The sequence below is a fragment of the Echiichthys vipera genome (assembly GCF_963691815.1).
Source record: "Echiichthys vipera genome assembly, chromosome: 10".
In the NCBI taxonomy this organism is placed as follows: Eukaryota; Metazoa; Chordata; class Actinopteri; order Perciformes; family Trachinidae; genus Echiichthys; species Echiichthys vipera.
In genome coordinates, this window is record NC_139835.1 from 24,736,500 (window position 1) to 24,756,759 (window position 20,260).

At 41.8% G+C, this 20,260-nt stretch overlaps 1 protein-coding gene across 1 annotated transcript in view; it reads left to right on the forward strand.

Moving 5' to 3' along the window:
* The window catches only part of usp9 (ubiquitin specific peptidase 9), a 41,631-nt gene that overhangs the window by 19,209 nt on the left and 2,162 nt on the right, over positions 1–20,260 (forward strand). The window contains exons 14-46 of the mRNA XM_083921819.1: positions 1,263–1,396; positions 1,521–1,611; positions 2,289–2,402; positions 2,514–2,742; positions 3,954–4,049; positions 4,225–4,436; positions 4,765–5,005; positions 5,245–5,394; positions 5,902–6,022; positions 6,152–6,282; positions 6,624–6,902; positions 7,029–7,166; positions 7,300–7,437; positions 8,211–8,377; positions 8,476–8,584; positions 8,712–8,858; positions 8,987–9,133; positions 9,236–9,443; positions 9,527–9,747; positions 9,886–10,073; positions 10,176–10,349; positions 10,457–10,598; positions 10,704–11,460; positions 13,087–13,210; positions 13,296–13,521; positions 13,703–13,832; positions 13,971–14,156; positions 14,381–14,601; positions 14,698–14,786; positions 14,878–15,034; positions 15,796–16,008; positions 17,300–17,329; positions 18,941–19,039. Of these exons, the coding sequence (XP_083777945.1) occupies positions 1,263–1,396; positions 1,521–1,611; positions 2,289–2,402; positions 2,514–2,742; positions 3,954–4,049; positions 4,225–4,436; positions 4,765–5,005; positions 5,245–5,394; positions 5,902–6,022; positions 6,152–6,282; positions 6,624–6,902; positions 7,029–7,166; positions 7,300–7,437; positions 8,211–8,377; positions 8,476–8,584; positions 8,712–8,858; positions 8,987–9,133; positions 9,236–9,443; positions 9,527–9,747; positions 9,886–10,073; positions 10,176–10,349; positions 10,457–10,598; positions 10,704–11,460; positions 13,087–13,210; positions 13,296–13,521; positions 13,703–13,832; positions 13,971–14,156; positions 14,381–14,601; positions 14,698–14,786; positions 14,878–15,034; positions 15,796–16,008; positions 17,300–17,329; positions 18,941–19,039 (5,809 nt within the window). The remainder of the gene's footprint in view (positions 1–1,262; positions 1,397–1,520; positions 1,612–2,288; positions 2,403–2,513; positions 2,743–3,953; positions 4,050–4,224; positions 4,437–4,764; positions 5,006–5,244; positions 5,395–5,901; positions 6,023–6,151; positions 6,283–6,623; positions 6,903–7,028; positions 7,167–7,299; positions 7,438–8,210; positions 8,378–8,475; positions 8,585–8,711; positions 8,859–8,986; positions 9,134–9,235; positions 9,444–9,526; positions 9,748–9,885; positions 10,074–10,175; positions 10,350–10,456; positions 10,599–10,703; positions 11,461–13,086; positions 13,211–13,295; positions 13,522–13,702; positions 13,833–13,970; positions 14,157–14,380; positions 14,602–14,697; positions 14,787–14,877; positions 15,035–15,795; positions 16,009–17,299; positions 17,330–18,940; positions 19,040–20,260) is intronic.

Genomic DNA, 20,260 nt, shown 5'->3' on the forward strand with positions numbered 1-20,260 from the left:
TTAGATGATTAGTTTTATGTTTATTTTCCTTTTTAAACCTGGGGTTGGCAGTTTATTTGTGCCGATATTGAGCAGTTGTAAGGTGTTCTGAGAGAAAACTAGACTTCTGCACCTCTTCTTGCCTCTGCAGGAAAAGGTCTCACTCTGTTTCAAGTTCTGGCGGGGTTTTTTCTTTCTTTCTTTTTTAAACATACTGCAGCTTGAGGTTATAATTTTAAAAATAGCTTGAGACACAATCAAGTCAGTATCATGTAGGGCTGGTTGAGATGATATATATCCCCAAAACAATATAAAAACGCCTATCATATATATATTTTTCTATTCCGATGTGGAAAAACATGAGCCGTACTGCTTTAAGCGTTACCATGTGACTATTTCATATAGAATATTTATTTTTTGGATTACCAGGAAACGTGCTATATTTTACATGTGTATTGAATTAACCTATATCGTGATAGAGATTTAGAAGATTTTGAACATATCGCCCAGCCCTAGTTTCAGGTTGGATAAGAAAATCAAGGTGTGGTAACTGAATGCAAGCCAATTACAAAAAAATGTATGACGTGTACTTACTTTGAATCCATAAATCTGACATCTTTTGGGAGAAGTCTATCTGATGTATGTAAGTTCTCTAGAGCCTTTTGTTGGGGGGGGGGGTTCTGTGCAGTTTCTCAGTACTGAACACAAGCCATAGTGCACACACAGAATAGTCATTTTATCCAGACAGTTACAGAACTGAATGAAAGGTCCTTTGAGATGGAGCCCCGTTCTTTCTGATGCCAGCTCCTTTCAGCACAAATCACTCAATGCGTAATATCAGGGGTATTTCATGCCTTGAACACACTCAAATGTATGCTAATATTGTTTTCCTGCATTTGATATATATATATATTTTACTTAAGAAATGTAGTAATCATGGATTTCAGACTCATTTGGTTCTTGAGTTTAGTTTTCAAGCCAAAAATATGATTTAATGTGGGAAACAAGGCAGGAAATGTCCATTGATATGACTTCTTCTGCTGGTTATTCTATGAGACACACAAACACAAATACACCGAAAGCTGCTTTCTTTATGTCCCTAATAGAAACAAATGAGAAATCAGTCATGCTATGTTTTTGTTTTTAATCCGAAATTGTGTTACTAAAAGTAGGTAAAGTCAGCTTAATTCTCAATTTGTTTTTTAGTCTTCCTTGCTTCCTCAGTGAATTTTCTGTTTTTGTCTCTCTTACAACCTCTACTCCTCCTGCTGTTCTCTTTTTAGTCAAACCCAGAGAAGTCCTCATGTGTTTTACCGCCACGACCTGATCAATCAGCTGCAGCATAACCACGCTCTGGTCACCCTGGTGGCTGAGAACCTCTCAGCCTACATGGAAACCATGAGGCAGTTCTCCAAAGGTACATTTTCGGGGCAAGACATGGCACCGTGTGTCAGTCGGACATTTCATTTTCATAGGTACAGCAATTGCATTTGGCATGTGCATTTCCTTCAGTCTGATCAGTCCTTTGTGTGCTTTTACAGAAGAACAAGCTGAGTTTGACCCCCAGACTGTCAGACCAGGAAGCCGCTACAGCCATGTACAGGAAGTGCAGGAACGACTCAACTTTCTGAGGTAGAACATCACATCTTATATTCAAATACATCAAATGAATGTCAATTTTAGTTCAAGCTGAGACTACAGACTGAGACTAGGAATGGAAAAAGACTAAATATATAAATCTTAATTATCAACATATTCTGCCTTAGAAATCGCTGTACTTTGTGTTAAGTGGGGTAAAATCTCTCAAACTGTGGCTCAGATCAGGCGCATTGATAATAGATTCATTCAATTACTGGCATGGTCATTTTTATAATAGTAGCTTTTACTCAAAAATAGCACGCAGAATGTTGAATATCGTTGTTAGATGATTAAATATTAAATATTTCCTGGTTGGTTTCTACTCTCTTTTACATCTTTGTGAAGATCCCAGCTTTTTTATTTAGGCATATAAAAGCTCAAATCATAACAAATATATGCTGTTTAATGTCGTCTTAATATCTCACACTCGCACACGACCCGTGGGAGCTACATAGTAAATCCACAGTTCTAGCGAGTCAGCCACTCAATTGAAGTACCTTGTTCAAGGACAACAGTGGGTAATTAGGGAGGAGCGAGTGGTACCCAGTGACTTCAGCCCCACCAGCAATTATGATGCAAGTCTGGGATGAACTACATGACCTTCACAAGCACGTTTCTCTAACCTTCTCGCCACCAGTGTCCACTATTGATTTTCTCTTTTTTTCCGTCAGATTCCTGCTAAAAGATGGCCAGCTGTGGCTGTGTGCCCCTCAGGCCAAGCAGATCTGGAAGTGTCTGGCCGAGAATGCAGTGTTTCTCTGTGACCGTGAGGCCTGCTTCAAATGGTACCATTTGATTTGATCTCTTCCTGCCTGCAGTTTGGATGAATTCCCTTACATTTGTCAATCGGCAAACGTCTGTTTTGAATACTGTGTTACTTTCCTGCCACCCAATAGGTACTCCAAGCTGATGGGTGATGAGCCAGACCTGGACCCAGACATCAATAAGGACTTCTTTGAAAATAACGTTCTGCAGTTGGACCCATCTTTGCTGACGGAGAATGGCATGAAATGTTTTGAGAGGTTCTTCAAGGCTGTCAACTGCAGGGAGGGCAAGCTGGTGGCAAAACGCAGGGCCTACATGATGGATGACCTGGAACTTATAGGCTTGGACTACCTCTGGAGGGTGAGGAGATTTGTTGCATCTGGCACACATAGGGAGATGTCTTTGTTTATTGGGTAGATAGTTAAGTGCTTTTAAACTCCTTTGGCTATTTTCTTTACTTTTTATGCTTAATAGTTTTTATTATAGCTTTAGTTGTTTTGAAGGAACAAAATTGGATACGTTGAAACTGAAAAAGAGGTCTGCGTTTAGTCACCTTGAGCACCACTTATATCTTGGATGTCTGGTTTTAAAGGTTTCTGGTTGGTTCATTTTCAAATTGAGGCATACGTTTTGTTTGGAAACACATGGTGATATGTGTAGGCTTTGGTTCTATATATACAGTATATCTCTTTCTCTCATAAAATATCTGTCATTCTATATGTTGCTTTATGATTCTGAAAGCCATGGGGCACTCCTGAAACTGAGTGTTGAGACGCTTCCTCTCAAAGGCTTTTCCTTGATCTACCGTGACTTGGATCTTACATTTGTATGTTGCTGTGGACAATAGCCCCAATTTGATAAATGTAACTGTAATTGGTTAGGCTCACGTTACAATCACACTCTCGGTTCCGAGATAACTTAAATTTTGATAATAATTTTATTTGTATTGCACTTTTCAAACTGAGAAAACAGTGTTTTCCATAGACAGCATACAAAAAGTAAAGAAATCACAAATATATTAAGAAAAAACTCAAAAGAAAAACTCAAACACAGTTAAAAGACTGTGTAAAGGAAATTTACAAATAAATCTTCTTAAATAGAATAAGGGAAATTCCTGTGGTTGCACAAAGGCAGGTCTGAAAAATTTGTCTTCAGACAATTTAAAAGCCAAACAAATACTAACCGTGATGATGTTCCAAAGCTGAGGTGCCAGTACAGCAAACATACTGGATCATCCTTTGTCCTAACTTGGTGCAAAGATGCTCTGCAGTTTGTCTCTACTGTCCACTTGTCATTGTAGCCCTGAGGTAGAAATTGCATCAACAAACAAAAAGTTGAAAGTGGACACAGGTATGACTGGCGCTATGTATGTGTTTTTGAGATCTTCTCTTCTGCTAGAGGCAATTCTGCTAGGTTTTGTCTGTTTGCCACTATATTACAAGAGGCAAACGGCTGTCTCTTGTGTTCTGAGTGGTCAGTAATGATGCTCCTCATTACTTTAGTGCTTTGTATGCATGAAAGGCAGACTCTCAGCTCCGACTCACTTTTTCCCATATTTTCCTCTCTCCCAGGTGGTAATTCAAGGAAGCGATGACATTGCCAGTCGAGCCATAGACCTGCTGAAAGAGATCTACACCAACCTCGGACCAAAACTACAAGTCAATCAGGTACAATGACTGTTCTATTAGAGTTAGAGCATAAGTTTAATCTGCTCATGTCTGTTTTTTTCTTTTTTCTAGTTTGTCTGCTTCAACAAATATTGTCCTGTGAAACCATTCTAAATAATTTGTTTGTAATGACAAGTTGCCAGTCTTCATCGTTGTACTTTTTTACTCTCTTTAGGTTGAAATTCATGAAGATTTCATCCAGTCATGTTTTGACCGTCTGAAGGCGTCCTACGACACCCTGTGTGTCTTAGATGGAGACAAAGACAGCATCAACTGCGCCCGTCAGGAGGCTATTCGCATGGTGCGAGTTCTCACTGTGCTCAAAGAGTACATCAATGAGTGTGACAGTGACTACCACGAGGAAAGAACTATACTGCCTATGTCCAGGTACAGTTACAATGACAATGACATAGATTTTAACATTACTGAGATTTAGCATGAAAATAGATTCAAAAATGCACAATCATTCAAAGGATGCTTTGCAGTGATGTTGTTTCAGTGTCACAAGAATAGTAAGTCTATGTACAGGTCAAACATTTAAATTCATGAACATTACACTCAAAATAAGATAAATTGTTGCCCAACATGATATAATAAACCTCTGTCTTCCCTGAGTGTGTATACTCCAGAAGAAGAAAAGTTGATTTGCTTTATTCACATTTATGCCATGGCTTCACTGTTTCACTTGAACCTCTGTCTTCCGTTTCTCTTGCAGAGCTTTCCGTGGGAAGCATATCACATTGATCGTCCGTTTCCCCAACCAGGGGCGTCAGGTAGATGACTTGGATATCTGGTCACACACCAACGATACAATTGGCTCGGTTCGGCGTGGCATCCTCAACAGGATCAAAGCTAATGCTGCGCATACCAAGATTGAGCTCTTCATTGGTGGGGAAGTTGTTGATCCAGCTGATGACAGGAAGCTGATTGGACAGCTTAATTTGAAGGACAAAACGGTAAGAATGAAAGAAATATTTTCATTAAAGGTGCTGTGTTGCCTCTTCTGTGCCTTTTGTATGTGCACATATTATAGGCACGTTTATTTTAACTGTTCATTAAAATGAATGATCCTAACCATTGTGTCTGCGTCAAAAGTAACACTTATAATGAAGCAGAAATGACAGTTGAACTGATGTAAGGGCTGGGGTTTCATCTATTACATCAACATTAAATCACTGCAATTTGTTTTTTATAGCTGATCACGGCCAAGCTGACCCAGGTGAGTGCCAACATGCCTTCAAGCCCAGACAGCTCCTCCGACTCATCCACTGGCTCTCCTGGTAACCACGGCAACCACTACAGCGATGGGCCCAATCCTGAGGTGGAGAGCTGTCTTCCTGGTGTGGTGAGTTCACAGCACAGATACTTTAGTAACCGTTAAAACGGAGCAGATTTCCATATTACCTCAAAATACGGCAGATGAGTTAGGGCTGGGCTATCTTTATATTTAATTTAGGCTTCCAAAGATTATAAAAACAAGATAAATAAATTATTGTGCCACATCCAGTTTAACAATGATGTGTTATAAAGCAGCACACCTTTCCTTTGACCAAAATAATCGGGTTTATGATTGCAGTTCTGTGACAGATGTTGTGTATAGGAATGTATTTTTTTGGGACAGTTGTGTTATTTGAAAATATTATTTTACCTTTTTATCAGATGGCATATTCATTTATATTGCTGCTATTGCTATTCGGGACTATTTTATTGTAAATTGCATTATTTTGCAAAGTCAAAAACACAATTATGAAAATGTCACTCGGCCCTAATGTCGACCACAGTGTTTTGTTTGTGTCATTGTGTGTTGATGTGTACATCTAGTACTCCTAACACACCCTGTCCAATTTCACAGATTATGTCGCTGCATCTGCGCTACATCTCCTTCCTGTGGCAGGTGGCTGACCTGGGCTGCAACCTCAACATGCCACTGCTTCGAGATGGAGCTCGAGTTCTCATGAAACTCATGCCCCCAGGTATACCTGCACCTGTGCTCTCAATATTATCCAGCCAATTTACTTGATGAAGATATAATATATATAACACACAGGTAATGTAAGCTCAAATGTACCTGTTCATTCATGTTTGTGCTGTTGTCTCCTTAGATAACACTACCGTTGAGAATCTGCGAGCTGTGTGTCTGGACCACGCCAAGCTCGGTGAGAACAGCCTCAGTCCTTCGCTGGACTCGCGTTTCTTCGGCCCCTCACCCTCACAAGTGCTCTACCTCATTGAGGTGGGTTTCAGTGTACTTTTATAATATTTTTTTGTATTCTCAGCTTGACTGGCCTGTGATGTTGGTGTGCCATTGTGTGTTTATTGTTGTGTGAACAGTGGGGCTACAACTCCATTAGCAATCATAAAATGGTATATAAATAATAGGCCTGTCTCACAAGGCAAAATGATTAAATTATCTGGATAACTGCAGAATAGAACGTGTAAACCATGAGAGTTAACATTTGAGAGTTCCTGCTGTTACTCAGCAAAGATACACCACTAATCTGCTGTGTGAGACAGGCCTAGTCCCATGTCTGTCGGTCTTTAAGAATGTTCACACTATTCTTGCCCATCTTCCAGGTTGTTTATGCTTTGTTGATGCCAGCCAGTGCCACTCTGGGTGAGGATGCCAGCGACTTCCAGTACAACTTCTTGAAGAGTGGTGGGCTTCCCCTGGTGCTGAGCATGCTCACCAGGAACAACTTCCTCCCATCAGCAGACATGGAGACACGGCGTGGGGCTTACCTCAATGCACTTAAGATCGCCAAGCTCCTCCTTACTGCTGTAGGCTTTGGGCATGTGAAGGCTGTAGCTGAGGCCTGCCAGCCCAACGCTGAGGGAAATATTCCTGTCTCACCGGTTAGGCCATGCACACAATTCCCACAGAGACATACCTGTATGACTGGTTCCTTAGTAGGTGACTGCCATCGCTAACATGTTTTATCTTTCTCCGCACCCCCATCACCTGCCCTACATTTTCTACAGATTAATCAGGCCACTCATGACCAGGCACTGGTCCTCCAGAGTGCCCTACAAAACATACCTAACCCTGCCTCAGAATGCATGCTGCGTAATGTAGCCATCCGCCTGGCCCAGCAGATCTCTGATGAAGTTACAGAAAATGTAAGTGAATGGATAGAGCTTGGTGAGATTAAAATACAATAGTAAGGGATTTTAATTTTATTTTTTTTATAGGAGGAATAGATTTTTTGCTCTCTGTAGTAATGTTTTTTTATGGGACTACTTTTTTCACCAGAATTTCTTCCAGGCATCAAAGTACATCCCAGACATCTGTGTGATCCGAGCGGTACAGAAAATAGTGTGGGCATCAGGCTGTGGTACAGTGCAGCTCGTCTTCAGTTCAAATGAAGAAATCAGCAAGATATATGAAAAGGTAAGTTGCCTTAGAAAGTTGCTCTTCGTGAGATTTTTTTTTGTTAAAAGTTAAGTTCAATGCATTTAAATAATTTTAGAAAACAGTATAATAAAAGTATTATGAGCGGAATAGGAAGCAGGAGAACATTAGAGGGAAAGTTGTGCATCACAGACTTCCATAATAGATGCAGACTGTTGTTACACCTAGGAGGAAGGGCAGTGAAAGCTCGGTCCCCAAAGATCCTAAGCTTTGAGCAAGGTTGATGGACTTATTGGACTTTCAAGGGATTAGCAATACAAGCAACAGTTGCCATCGGCAACCAATTACTCAACCACTTTTTAACATGTACAAAAAAAGGGAGAGCAGTTCCGCAATAGTGTCAGCAATCAGTGAAATGTTCACTGATAAAAAATACTTATTGCATTAGTGATATTTAAGTATTGCTGTTAGAACAGGAAACAGAGAACTCTGCATGTGCATTAGTGTATTTTTTAAACATGACAGTGAAGCAAATTAAATGGAAACAACTTTAAGAAAATAATTTTGTTTGTATACTGTAATAAAGCTTATTATTCTATGTTACATTGACATTATTAAGCTGACATAGAACTGCATAGTGTCTTAATTACTCAAAATATAAGGTTTAACATATAAACATATTTTAGATTTTGGCAACCAAGCGCCTGGTTTCCAGCCTAGCAACTACTCGTAAAAGTCAGTGTTGTGCCATGCAATTTGAAAATTGCAGCGCTGTCTGCATAATGTCTTTCATTGTTCCTTTTCCTTGTTAGACAAATGCAGCTAAGGAGCCAGATGGGGAAGATGAGCAGGTGTGTTGCGAGGCCCTGGAGGTGATGACACTGTGTTTTGCCCTCATGCCCACGGCTCTGGACACACTCAGTAAGGAGAAGGCTTGGCAAACCTTCATCATAGACTTGCTGCTACACTGCCACAGCAAGTAAGTACACCAGAACAGAGGATTTCAGGCGTCCTCATCATGTACAGCCTTTCGTAGTTCTGACAGGATATGGTGATGTTGTCGTTTGTGTTAAACAGATCTGTGCGTCAAATGGCCCAAGAGCAGTTTTTCCTGATGGCAACCAGGTGCTGTATGGGCCATCGACCCCTCCTCTTCTTTATCACCCTCCTTTTCACCGTGCTGGGGGTGAGTGGCGATTGCCTTGTGTTGTTAAAGACATCTCATTTGTCTGTGTGCATTGTAATGCACCCCACAGTACCAGACGTTTTAACAGCTGCTTACAAGATCCTAATATCAAATTGTCCATGTCCAGAGTACAGCCAAGGAGCGAGCCAAACATGCTGGAGACTACTTCACTTTACTCAGACATCTTCTGAACTATGCCTATAACAGCAACATCAACCTGCCAAATGCTGAAGTGCTGCTCAACAATGAGATTGACTGGCTGAAACGGATAAGGGTAAAACAGCCTGTTAGTCATATTTGCACCCATACATTGTATTATTCTCTCTATAAAAGCCGATGAGCATTTCCAGTTTAGTGTGGGGCAGAGTTGATGGTACACAATCAATATGTTTCATTTACCAGGATGAGGTTAAGAGGACAGGGGAGACCGGTGTAGAGGAGACCATCCTGGAGGGCCACCTTGGGGTTACCAAAGAGCTTTTAGCCTTCCAGACACCAGAGAAGAAGTATTACATCGGCTGCGAGAAAGGAGGAGCGAACCTCATTAAGGTGAAACAAACAGACCACACCTAAAAGTGTTAAGAAAGTCTTGTTTTATTTCCTTTGTCAAAACAATGCTAAGATATTATTTTGCCCTCTCTCCCTGATTAGGAGTTGATCGACGACTTCATCTTCCCAGCATCTAATGTGTACCTGCAGTACATGAAGAGTGGGGAGTTCCCCACAGAGCAAGCCATCCCAGTGTGCAGCACCCCTGCTTCCATCAACGCTGGCTTTGAGCTCCTGGTAGCACTGGCTGTTGGATGTGTTCGCAACCTCAAGCAAATAGTCGACACCTTGACTGACATGTACTACTTAGGTATGTACACACACCAATGTGGCATTTCACTCGATGATTTGTAAATTACATCATGCATGAGAGTGTTGTTCCTTCCCTTCCAGGTTGCGAGACACTGACAGAGTGGGAGTACTTGCCTCCGGTGGGGCCCCGGCCCAACAAAGGCTTTGTAGGTTTGAAGAATGCTGGAGCCACCTGTTATATGAACTCAGTCATTCAGCAGCTGTACATGATCCCTCCAATCCGCAATGGCATCCTGGCCATTGAGGGCACAGGCACTGATGTGGACGATGATATGTCAGGGGATGAGAAGCAGGAGAATGAGGTACAGTGGGAGTTAGTGATGCTTTAAGGCCTCATCATTTCGCCATTACTCACTTATGACAATGACATACAGTAGCTAAAAGTTATTAATTTGTGGAGACATGTTGTAATATTTCATCTGTACGTTTTGTCTCCACAGAGTAATGTGGATCCTCGTGATGAGGTGTTCAGCTACCACCATCAGTTTGATGATAAACCCTCCAGTAAGTCAGAGGACAGGAAAGAGTACAATATTGGGGTACTACGTCACCTACAGGTCATTTTTGGACATCTGGCTGCATCCAGACTTCAGTACTACGTCCCCAGGGGATTCTGGAAACAGTTCAGGTATTTCAAAGACTCAAAGTGATTTTTAACGGGTTTGCGTTTTGGCTGTTTAGCAGTTGCTGATGTCTAATTGTCTTATCTCTGTTCTACTCCTATTCTTAGATTGTGGGGTGAACCGGTTAACTTGCGGGAGCAGCATGATGCTCTGGAGTTTTTCAACTCTTTGGTGGACAGTCTGGATGAAGCTCTGAAAGCCCTGGGCCACCCCGCCATGCTGAGCAAGGTGCTAGGAGGGTCCTTCGCTGACCAGAAGATCTGTCAGGGATGCCCCCACAGGTGAGTGCAGTCCTTTTCCCTAAGCTTAGATACTGGAAATCATTTCAGAAATAATAACTTCAGACTGCGCTGGCTTCTTATTACCGAATATTGTTTTGTGTTGCCAGGTATGAGTGCGAAGAGTCGTTCACAACACTCAATGTCGACATCAGAAACCACCAGAACCTGTTGGACTCCATGGAACAGTATGTTAAAGGAGATCTGCTCGAGGGAGCCAACGCCTACCACTGTGAGAAGTGTAATAAGAAGGTGAGAATGGCACCCATCTGGTCGCCAGCCAATGTTAGAATGTGATAAGTGCTATGAAAAAAATAGATGAGGTTTTAACGGCTGTCCCATGGTTCTTCTTGACAGGTGGACACAGTGAAGCGCCTGCTGATTAAGAAGCTGCCACCTGTCCTGGCCATCCAACTGAAGCGCTTCGACTATGACTGGGAAAGGGAGTGTGCCATCAAGTTCAATGACTACTTTGAGTTCCCCAGGGAGCTGGACATGGAGCCATACACGGTAGCTGGTGTGGCCAAGCTAGAGGGCGATGACGTCAACCCGGAGAACCAGGTGATCCAACAGAACGAGCCCTCTGAACCCACACCCCCCGGCAGCTCCAAGTATCGTCTGGTGGGAGTGCTGGTCCACTCAGGCCAGGCCAGTGGCGGACATTATTATTCCTACATAATCCAGAGGAATGGGGGTGATGGCGAGAAGAACCGCTGGTATAAGTTTGATGATGGTGATGTGACTGAGTGCAAGATGGACGATGAGGAGGAGATGAAGAACCAGTGCTTTGGAGGGGAATACATGGGCGAGGTGTTCGATCATATGATGAAAAGGATGTCGTACCGGAGGCAGAAGCGCTGGTGGAATGCCTACATCCTATTCTATGAGCGTATGGACTCACTGGACAAGGACAGTGAGCTTGTCAAATACATCTCGGAGTTGACCATCTCCTCCACCAAGCCGCATCAGGTCAAGATGCCTGGTGTCATCGAGTGCAGCGTCCGCAAGCAGAACGTCCAATTCATGCACAACCGAATGCAATACAGCCTGGAATATTTCCAGTTCATTAAGAAACTTCTGACCTGTAACAGTGTCTATTTAAACCCTCCTCCAGGTATGCATCTTTCTTGTGTGTGCTGCTAAATGGGTTTTTTAAATGCAAAACCTTTTCAGTGGATCTAATGTATTATTATATGTTGAAAGATTCACACTACATGATTCTAGGTAGCCAGGTAAACTCAAGTCAAAGTTTGGTGTTGTTTGAGAAGCACACTTGATCCATAAACTGCAACAAAAGCTGACCGTCGAACATATATTGTGCTGGTAAATGATGGTTATGCGGGTCATTTTCCCACACTGTGTAGTTGTTATTACTTATTTTTACCCAGGTAAGGCCCATTGAAGTTGAAACATCTAATTACAGTTGCAGACAAAATTATAACATGTTACATGTGCATATTTCTGTCATTGCTATGATGCACAGTTTTACGTCGCTCCTCCAATCATGACTCTGCATATCCAATACCTCCAGAGCGCTTCTTTGATCCTTTGCACAGTGATAAAGTCCTCATTGTTTCGGCACTGTAGAATTTGACACTTTTCTCTTAAATATTTAACAGCTACCATTATACTTTTCTCAGTATTCTCTGGCTTGCTTGTCTAAAAAAATATAGATATTAAAAGTGATGCTAATACACAGCATCCCCGAGGAAAGAACTGGTGGTCAGTAGTGTTTAGCATGGGCTGCCGAGAAATGCACTGCCTCTGCAATGCATTATTAATGGAGCCAGAGCCCTGTAATGTTGCACAGGAACGTTTTGAGGGCACTCATCAGTAGGCTTTCTTTGTATCCAGTTGAAATGTATTGTTTTTCTTTCAAATCTCAACAGCGAAGTGATTTTTAAAAACAAACGTCCTCTTGTACGCTACAGTTTTAGACAATCCACCTACTGCTCCAACACATCGGCCAAATATGTTGGTGTGAATGTATGATTTGATACATTATTGTTTGGCCTTACTCGGAGATCAGTGGACATTTTTTGTAGCTTCATCTAAGCCTCTACTCTTGCTGTTACCAACTTCATTTTGGATTTCATTTTAGTTTATGCCAGATTGAAGAGGAACTGGATGAGATGTTCTGGAATTTGCTGTCTTTTCTTCCCTCACTGTTCATAATATGATGTATATGTAGCACAGTCACGCATTCATTGTGTTGACTCTGTACTCCTGTGCTTTTGATTTGAAGTGAAACGCACAAAGGGTTAAGGTGTAGACTGTCTGCGATCTGATGATGTTTACATCTGTATAGCCACTGTAACACATTTTATGTATAGTTCCCAACATAGGGAAAGAAATGTATGAAACAAATCAGTCTCGACTACATTAGAATGAACGCCCTTAAAGCCGAAAGTCTGCTCCATCACCTCATAATTATTATTTTGTCTCAAATCCTGTGTTCTCGAGTACCGAGCCAAAACAAATAGAAGTGTCAATGTCTTATCACTTGCAGACTGCAGTGTACGTTAATGTATGTTGCAGCGTAGAATGCACATTTCCATGGTTAAGTAATTTGCGTATGTCAGGGTCATCTCTATTGATTCTCTAACAATTCACTCGTTTCATCAACAATTAGTAAAATGTAGCTTTTAACGTTGGTGTCTGGATGTAGCTTTGTAGGTTGTTGTCTACCTAGTAGGGACGACTCTCACGGTTTTATTCATTGTTGCTCTATTTTTATCAGGACAAGACCATCTTCTGCCAGAGGCAGAGGAGATTGCTATGATAAGTGCTCAGCTGGCTGCTAGGTTCCTCTTCAGCACAGGTTTTCACACCAAGAAAGTAGTACGGGGTCCTGCCAGTGACTGGTAAGCTCTGTCTGTGTCTTGTGTTTTTAGATTTTCTCTCTGTTTTATTGATCTTCATAGCTATTCTCCTTGTCCTTCCCTCCAGGTATGACGCCCTCTGCATCCTGCTGAGACACAGTAAGAATGTACGCTATTGGTTTGCACACAAAGTCCTGTTTGCTTACCCTAACCGGTTCTCAGAGTACCTGCTTGAGTGCCCGAGCGCTGAGGTCCGTGGTGCATTTGCCAAGCTCATCGTCTTCATCGCTCACTTCTCCCTGCAAGACGGCCCATGTCCCTCGCCCACTGCCTCGCCTGGACCCTCTACTCAGGTTAGTGCCAGACTTCAGCTGAGATCTGTGCAAAATGGTCTTTTTATTCGGAAGAAAGTGTCCTGGAAGACAAGCAAAGCTGTTTGTATCGCAGGTTATTACTGAGAGATGTCTTATCCTGTACATTTGATTGATGTAACCCTGCCGTGGTTTGTCTGTTGCTTCCATGTTTGTGTATCAGGGTTGTGATAACCTCAGTCTAAGTGACCACCTGTTGAGAGCTGTACTCAACTTGCTCAGAAGAGAGGTTTCTGAACACGGCCGTCACCTGCAGCAGTACTTCAACCTCTTTGTCATGTATGCCAATCTGGGTAAGGAGCACACAGCAATCACACTCCTGCCATGTACATCTGTTCCTCTGTGAATTGTTCAACCAAGTTTTTATGCGAAATGTCATTAATAATTTGTTTAGGATTTAAAATGCTGCTTTCTTTCCTTGCCCTTCTCAGGCCTGGCAGAAAAGACCCAGCTGTTGAAGCTGAATGTCCCTGCCACCTTCATGTTGGTCGCTCTGGACGAGGGTCCAGGCCCTCCCATTAAGTACCAGTACGCTGAGCTGGGCAAGCTCTACACTGTGGTCTCCCAGCTGGTCCGTTGCTGTGACGTCTCCTCACGCATGCAGTCCTCCATCAATGGTGAGCTTTTTACTCTTCAGCCCAGTCAGAGTTGCAGCCCAATGAGGATTTCCATCCTTGCTCAGAATCTTTTGACTGACAATACAGCCACTCTGAGCCTCTGCTTGTGTAGGCAGAGCTTGGAGCTGAGGGCTTTCATAGAAGCAGAGACAGTCTTAAGTTTTGTTTTTTTTGCATTTGCCTCATATTCAGATGAGTTTTTCTGAATTCCTCCCCCTCTGCAGGTAACCCTCCTCTTCCCAACCCGTACGGTGACACCAACCTGACGGCCCCAGTGATGCCTGTGCAGCAGCTGGTGGCAGAGATCCTGTTTGTGAGGACCAGCTACGTAAAAAAGATCATCGAGGACTGCAGCAACTCTGAGGAGACTGTGAAGCTGCTCCGCTTCAGCTGCTGGGAGAACCCTCAGTTCTCCTCCACTGTGCTCAGTGAGCTGCTCTGGCAGGTAAACCTTTGGACCAACAGGACATCTGTAATTCTGTAGGTGGCTTACGTGTATGTGTCCACAAGCCTTCAGATTATGTGTGTTGTGTGTGTGCAGGTGGCGTACTCCTACACCTATGAGCTGAGGCCTTACCTGGACTTGCTGCTACAGATCCTGCTCATCGAGGATTCCTGGCAGACACACAGGTCTGACTGAGTACTCAATATTTAAATTATGAGTGCTGCTGTTTTGAATGTGATCAGAGTTTAAATTTCTCTTTTCCCCATTTTGGTTTAGGATCCACAATGTGCTGAAGGGCATTCCCGATGACAGAGATGGGCTCTTTGACACCATCCAGCGCTCCAAGAACCACTACCAGAAACGAGCCTACCAGTGCATCAAGTGCATGGTGGCCCTCTTTAGCAACTGCTCTGTGGCTTACCAGATCCTACAGGTAAACTAAAACGCCGGAACAAAATCGTATCCTAGATGCAGTTCACCTGTTGTCAGGCCCAGTTACTTTTCATACTCACTAACATGGACTGTAAAAAGTAATGGACGTAGCCACCGTGACGTCACCTATAGGTGCATAGACTACTGTTTTGAAACCATCTTGGTATTTTTGAGTCAGAAGTGACCATATTTGGACAAGAGGGCGGACCAAGGCTGGTACATTTTTTTAATGGCCCTGCACTTAGCTTAACTCTAAAGAGGGAAACTTTTACTTATCATTATCAAGATACAACAACTGAATGCTGATCAAAAAATTACAATCAACGATGAAGTGAAAAACACTGAGTGGGTCAAAGTTCTTAAATGAAAACTGACAAATCTAATAAATCAAGTGAGAAGTAGGGTCATTTTCCTGTTGACTTATATACAATCACACTTCTTTTTCAAGCCAGTGGAGCCGCTCCCTGCTTAAAATGAGAGTGTATGCAGGTTTAATGCACTCCCGCACAGGCCCTGAAGCTACGTCCACTGTTTTTTACTTTCTCTGCTTATAACACAGTTCATGCATCTCTACCAGTTTCTGTCCCTAACTCAAACACTAGCAAACATATACTCAAGATTGATTGATTGGATATGGGCCAATGCTCTTTGTGTCTCGTTCCTGTCCAAGCAAAACACTAATCTTAGTTACATGTTAATAGATAAAGGGTGCAACATGTGGAGCCATATATTCTAACCAGCATGTTTTTCTTGTACCTACAGAGTAATGGTGACCTGAAACGAAAGTGGACTTGGGCAGTGGAGTGGTTAGGGGACGAGCTGGAGAGGAGGCCATACACAGGGAACCCCCAGTACACATACAACAACTGGTCCCCTCCAGTTCAGAGCAACGAGACCTCCAATGGCTATTTCCTGGAGCGTTCGCACAGCGCACGTATGACACTTGCCAAGGCCTGTGAACTTTGTCCTGAGGAGGTAAAGGCATTGACATTGTACCCTTTACACATACACGCGCACACACACGTACATTAAAATTGTCCTCCAGTCTGAGGGACTGTGCTGTGGGAGCCAAAACATCAGTGTATGTAGGTATTCATGTGATGTACAGTGGAAAACATCTGAACAGCTGTTTAAGATCTCTGTCGGACTTTTCTGATTAAGTCAAACATCAGTATGGAGGGGGTCTTTCTGTTACATGCAAATGAACTAAAGAAAAATGTACAGTAAAACAAATGTGAATGGACGATGTTTCCATTGGAACAAGTTAAAGGAATACTTCATCAAACGGACAATTTGTATATCAGTTACTCACAGCGTTGCCTTGAATTCTTGACAAACTGTTTTGTTTGCATGCCTCCACAGTAAATCAAAAAACTGAAAAGTCTTCATGCATTGAAGTGAACAGCTGCCAAGTTTAATGACAGCAAAACTACATCAAAATATCCGTTTACAAACTCTCACACGAATCTTAGTATTATCTAAGTCTCATTTATCCAGTTGTATGCTCAGTACTTTTGCTAAAACCTCATGAACCTATGAAGTAGTTTTGCTGTTGTTAAACTTGGTCGTCGTTTACTTCAATGCGTGTTCTGATTGAAATCGTTCTTTGTGAATTCAAGGCAGCACTCGTCGAGAATTTAATACACAAATGGTCATCATGGTCATGGTGATGCAGTCCTTTAACGATGGTGTACAGTGGTGACGGTAACAGAAAAATCCCACAGAAATACTGTCTGACTGAGCCAGAGGATTTCTAACAATCCTCTTAATGGCATAACATGACCAGCTTTTAACTGGACCTACTGTATATACATATATATGTAATCATGCTAAAGAGATACATTTAGTACTGGATTGACCAGGAAATTTATTATCAACAATTTGAATGATTAATTTATCGTTTTCTATCGCATGTCATTATACATTGAATGTGTTTCATTTTTTAACTTGTTGCTCATTTCTGACGTTTTGATAGAATACATTATTTGATAGATAATAAGTTTTAAATCTGACATTTAATAGATGCTTAGTTATTTGGACCCATTAATTAAATGTTTCCAGCAAGTCATTAAATGTTAAATGTCCACCCTGAGCTACAGCTATGACCATGTTTGCTATGCTGAATATGTTTTGTCTTGATTCATGGTTGCCGTTCACAATGCATACAAATATCATTTTTTGTTCTCACTTAAAATAAGTTGCGTGTATTTTTATGTTGACAAATCCAGTCAAATGACACACTTTTCCTGTAATATTCCATACACAGCTCAAGTGTACTCAGGGAAGCCCAGGGAAGGTCAGTATTCCAGGCACCACAACATTAAGGAAGGAAAACAAAATTTGTATTAAACGAATCAGCAGAGAAACAAACAGTTGGCCAACGCATAGCTCACAAACACACAGTTCACACTTTGTTTAGTTAGAGCTGCACAATTTTACGTTTCCTGTAGCATGAATAGACATCAGTGGCAGAGGCTAGAAGCATTGTGTCATGTTGAGTCCTCATAGATTTTCCCATTTTGTCAACTTTGCTCCATTTTCTTTTTGTACTTTTGATATGCATTCATGTGATACACATGTTACATAGATGATTAAGCCCAGGAGGTTAAAGTAATGCTATAAAAAACTTCCAGAATCATACATTTATTAGCACTTTGAGTTGTCAACAGTTTGATATACAGTATACCTGAGATGTGTATTATTGTTTTTCTGTTAACTTCTCAAATGATGTACACATGTTCATGCTGTGCTTGTAACACAGATTGTGACCGTAGATAAATGACCAAAAAATTGCCATCCTCCATCCTGTCATCCACACGTGTCGTAAAAGAACAGGTGGACCTGTGAGATGCCCTATAGTGTAACTGGCATAAGAAATCATGTTAGGCAGCTGCACACAGTGAACAGATCTTTGTCCTGTTGCCAAGTCCCAGTGATTCGCCAAAGCAACATCACTGACAAAGCCAGTCCTCCATCTCAATCTAGTGCTCGTTTTTGCCCATTTTTGCTTCCTCCCCAACTCAAACTGTGATGCCGCCAGCCACCTGCATCTGATTAAAAAAACTCTTAGCCTCATCTTTACTTCAGTATTCAGTACAGTACTAAAACTTTAAGGCCAAGACTGTGCTGTACTTGTAATGATGTATAAATAACTACATATTCATAGGCTTTTTATAGGCTCCAAACATAAATTTAAAAACTGAATAGTCTCCCCTGTTAGTGCGGAGAACCATTCTTTAGAAAATCAGGACAGTGTTTGACAAAACAGCCTCTAACCCAAGGTTGTCATCACCTGTCAATAGTTTAAAATCTAGTAGTCAGTAAAGAGCCACACATTGTTTTTATGGATGGCCTTTGTGATGGCATCTATTAACACATAAGCTGCACATATTACACATTTGTGTTTCATAGCCTGACAGGTTCTGTTGTTTTTCCTCTTAACATCACGTTGTGATATATATAAATGACACACACATATATAGATATATGATAAACATTTAAATAAGGCTGGTGTTTGTTTGCAGTGAGGAAAACATTTAATAAGAAAGATCACCAGCCTTGTCCTTTGAAAGTGGCTCACTGAAATAACCTCCAATAAAGAGGTTCATGTGCTCCTCTTGTTAGCAGCAGCTCTCCTGATGAGAGGACACTCTCAGGTGTAGCATCCACCCACACACATAATCAAATCCCATTTAAACCTCATTTACTCGATAACATAACACAGTTGGAAATCCGACTCTCCCACACAACCCCACGCTAATAGACTGAAACACAGAAGCTGAATATCCACTGTTTTGTTCAAATAAACTAGCATTTCCTGCTGTGCATATTTTATAATAAACATAAGTCTATTTTACTTTTGAAGGTGGAAATTAATTTGTGATAACGTTTATCTCGTGTCTGCTAGGAGCCAGATGAACAGGAAGCACCTGATGATCAAGACTCTTCCCCACCCGAGGACACGTCTCTCTACCCGCACTCTCCTGGAACCACACAGTTTCAGCAGGTAGCGTCTCAACGGTCCCGTTTACCTGTTAACGACCTTGAGACAGTTGGTGACGTATAAAACACACTCTGGTTTTTCTTTCACGGGATTATCATATTTATACGCATTTGATCGTGTCATACCTGTTTTAGCAGAGCAGAGGTTACAGACACGGAAGGTGATGTCGATTCCTCGTAGCCAGTCTCACATTAGCAATGAATAATGCCAGTAACCATGGCAACAGAGACTTTTGACCTCAGCATCCCAAGTTTTATTTCAAGCTCACACAAACGGACGCTCACGTTTAGTTGGTTTGCGATAATTTAACGCTGGAAGCAACTACCTATACTTTTTTTTTACCCTGACAGAGGACCAAGCAAATTCTTACAATGGAGATTCGCTGGGTTTTGAAAATAAAACAAAGATAGTGGGCAGATTGTATAGGATTGGTGGTTTGCGTTGTGTAAGATGTGCCATTAAGGCCACAGCATCTGAGCATCCTTTAAGTCCTTTGAGATTGGACTCATTAAGGGATAAGACTGGCACTGTTCTGTGTTTCTGTTATCCTCCACTAATCCTGTTAAAAGACCAACGAAAATAATGCGTTAGTCCGTCTCTCAGGAAGCCAAGGACCGACTCAAGATCACAAATCGGTGTTCTGGTTTTGTTACAACAATCGTAACAGAACCACCAAGGAAGCCGTCGTTACAAACTGTTTGGAAAAGGGCAGGCACTTTTAAAAAGGACCTGCAGATTAATTAATTCATTAACCATCTATCAAAGTCACTTGTGAGCAGAGGGAAACTACTTGGACTACAAACAGAAACCAGACTGCTTACGTTACCCAAATCTTGTCCCTTTGCCTACAGATTCTACATTCCTATGCAGAATCGGTTTATAGAGATTAGTTTTGACGTAAGATATGCTATTGCAGCATCCGCGCTAACCTCTTCAGGAGCCGCCATTGTTCATTTGACCTCTCTGTGTCATCACACACACCTAAACCACACCTGTAGCTGTCAGTTAGTAGGATCAGTTTTATTGTTAGTGGTCTTTTCATGGAATTTCTCAACAAAACAAAGCTAGAACATTACCGTATTTATCATTAAACTGTGCACAACCTCCATCCAGAACTATTTCAGCCTTCGACATGCCCAAATCATGGCTGTGGTTGTTCGGAGAGATTCATTACATTTAATTAATTAAAGCAGTTAGTTAAACAGTTTAGTTGTAACAATCCAC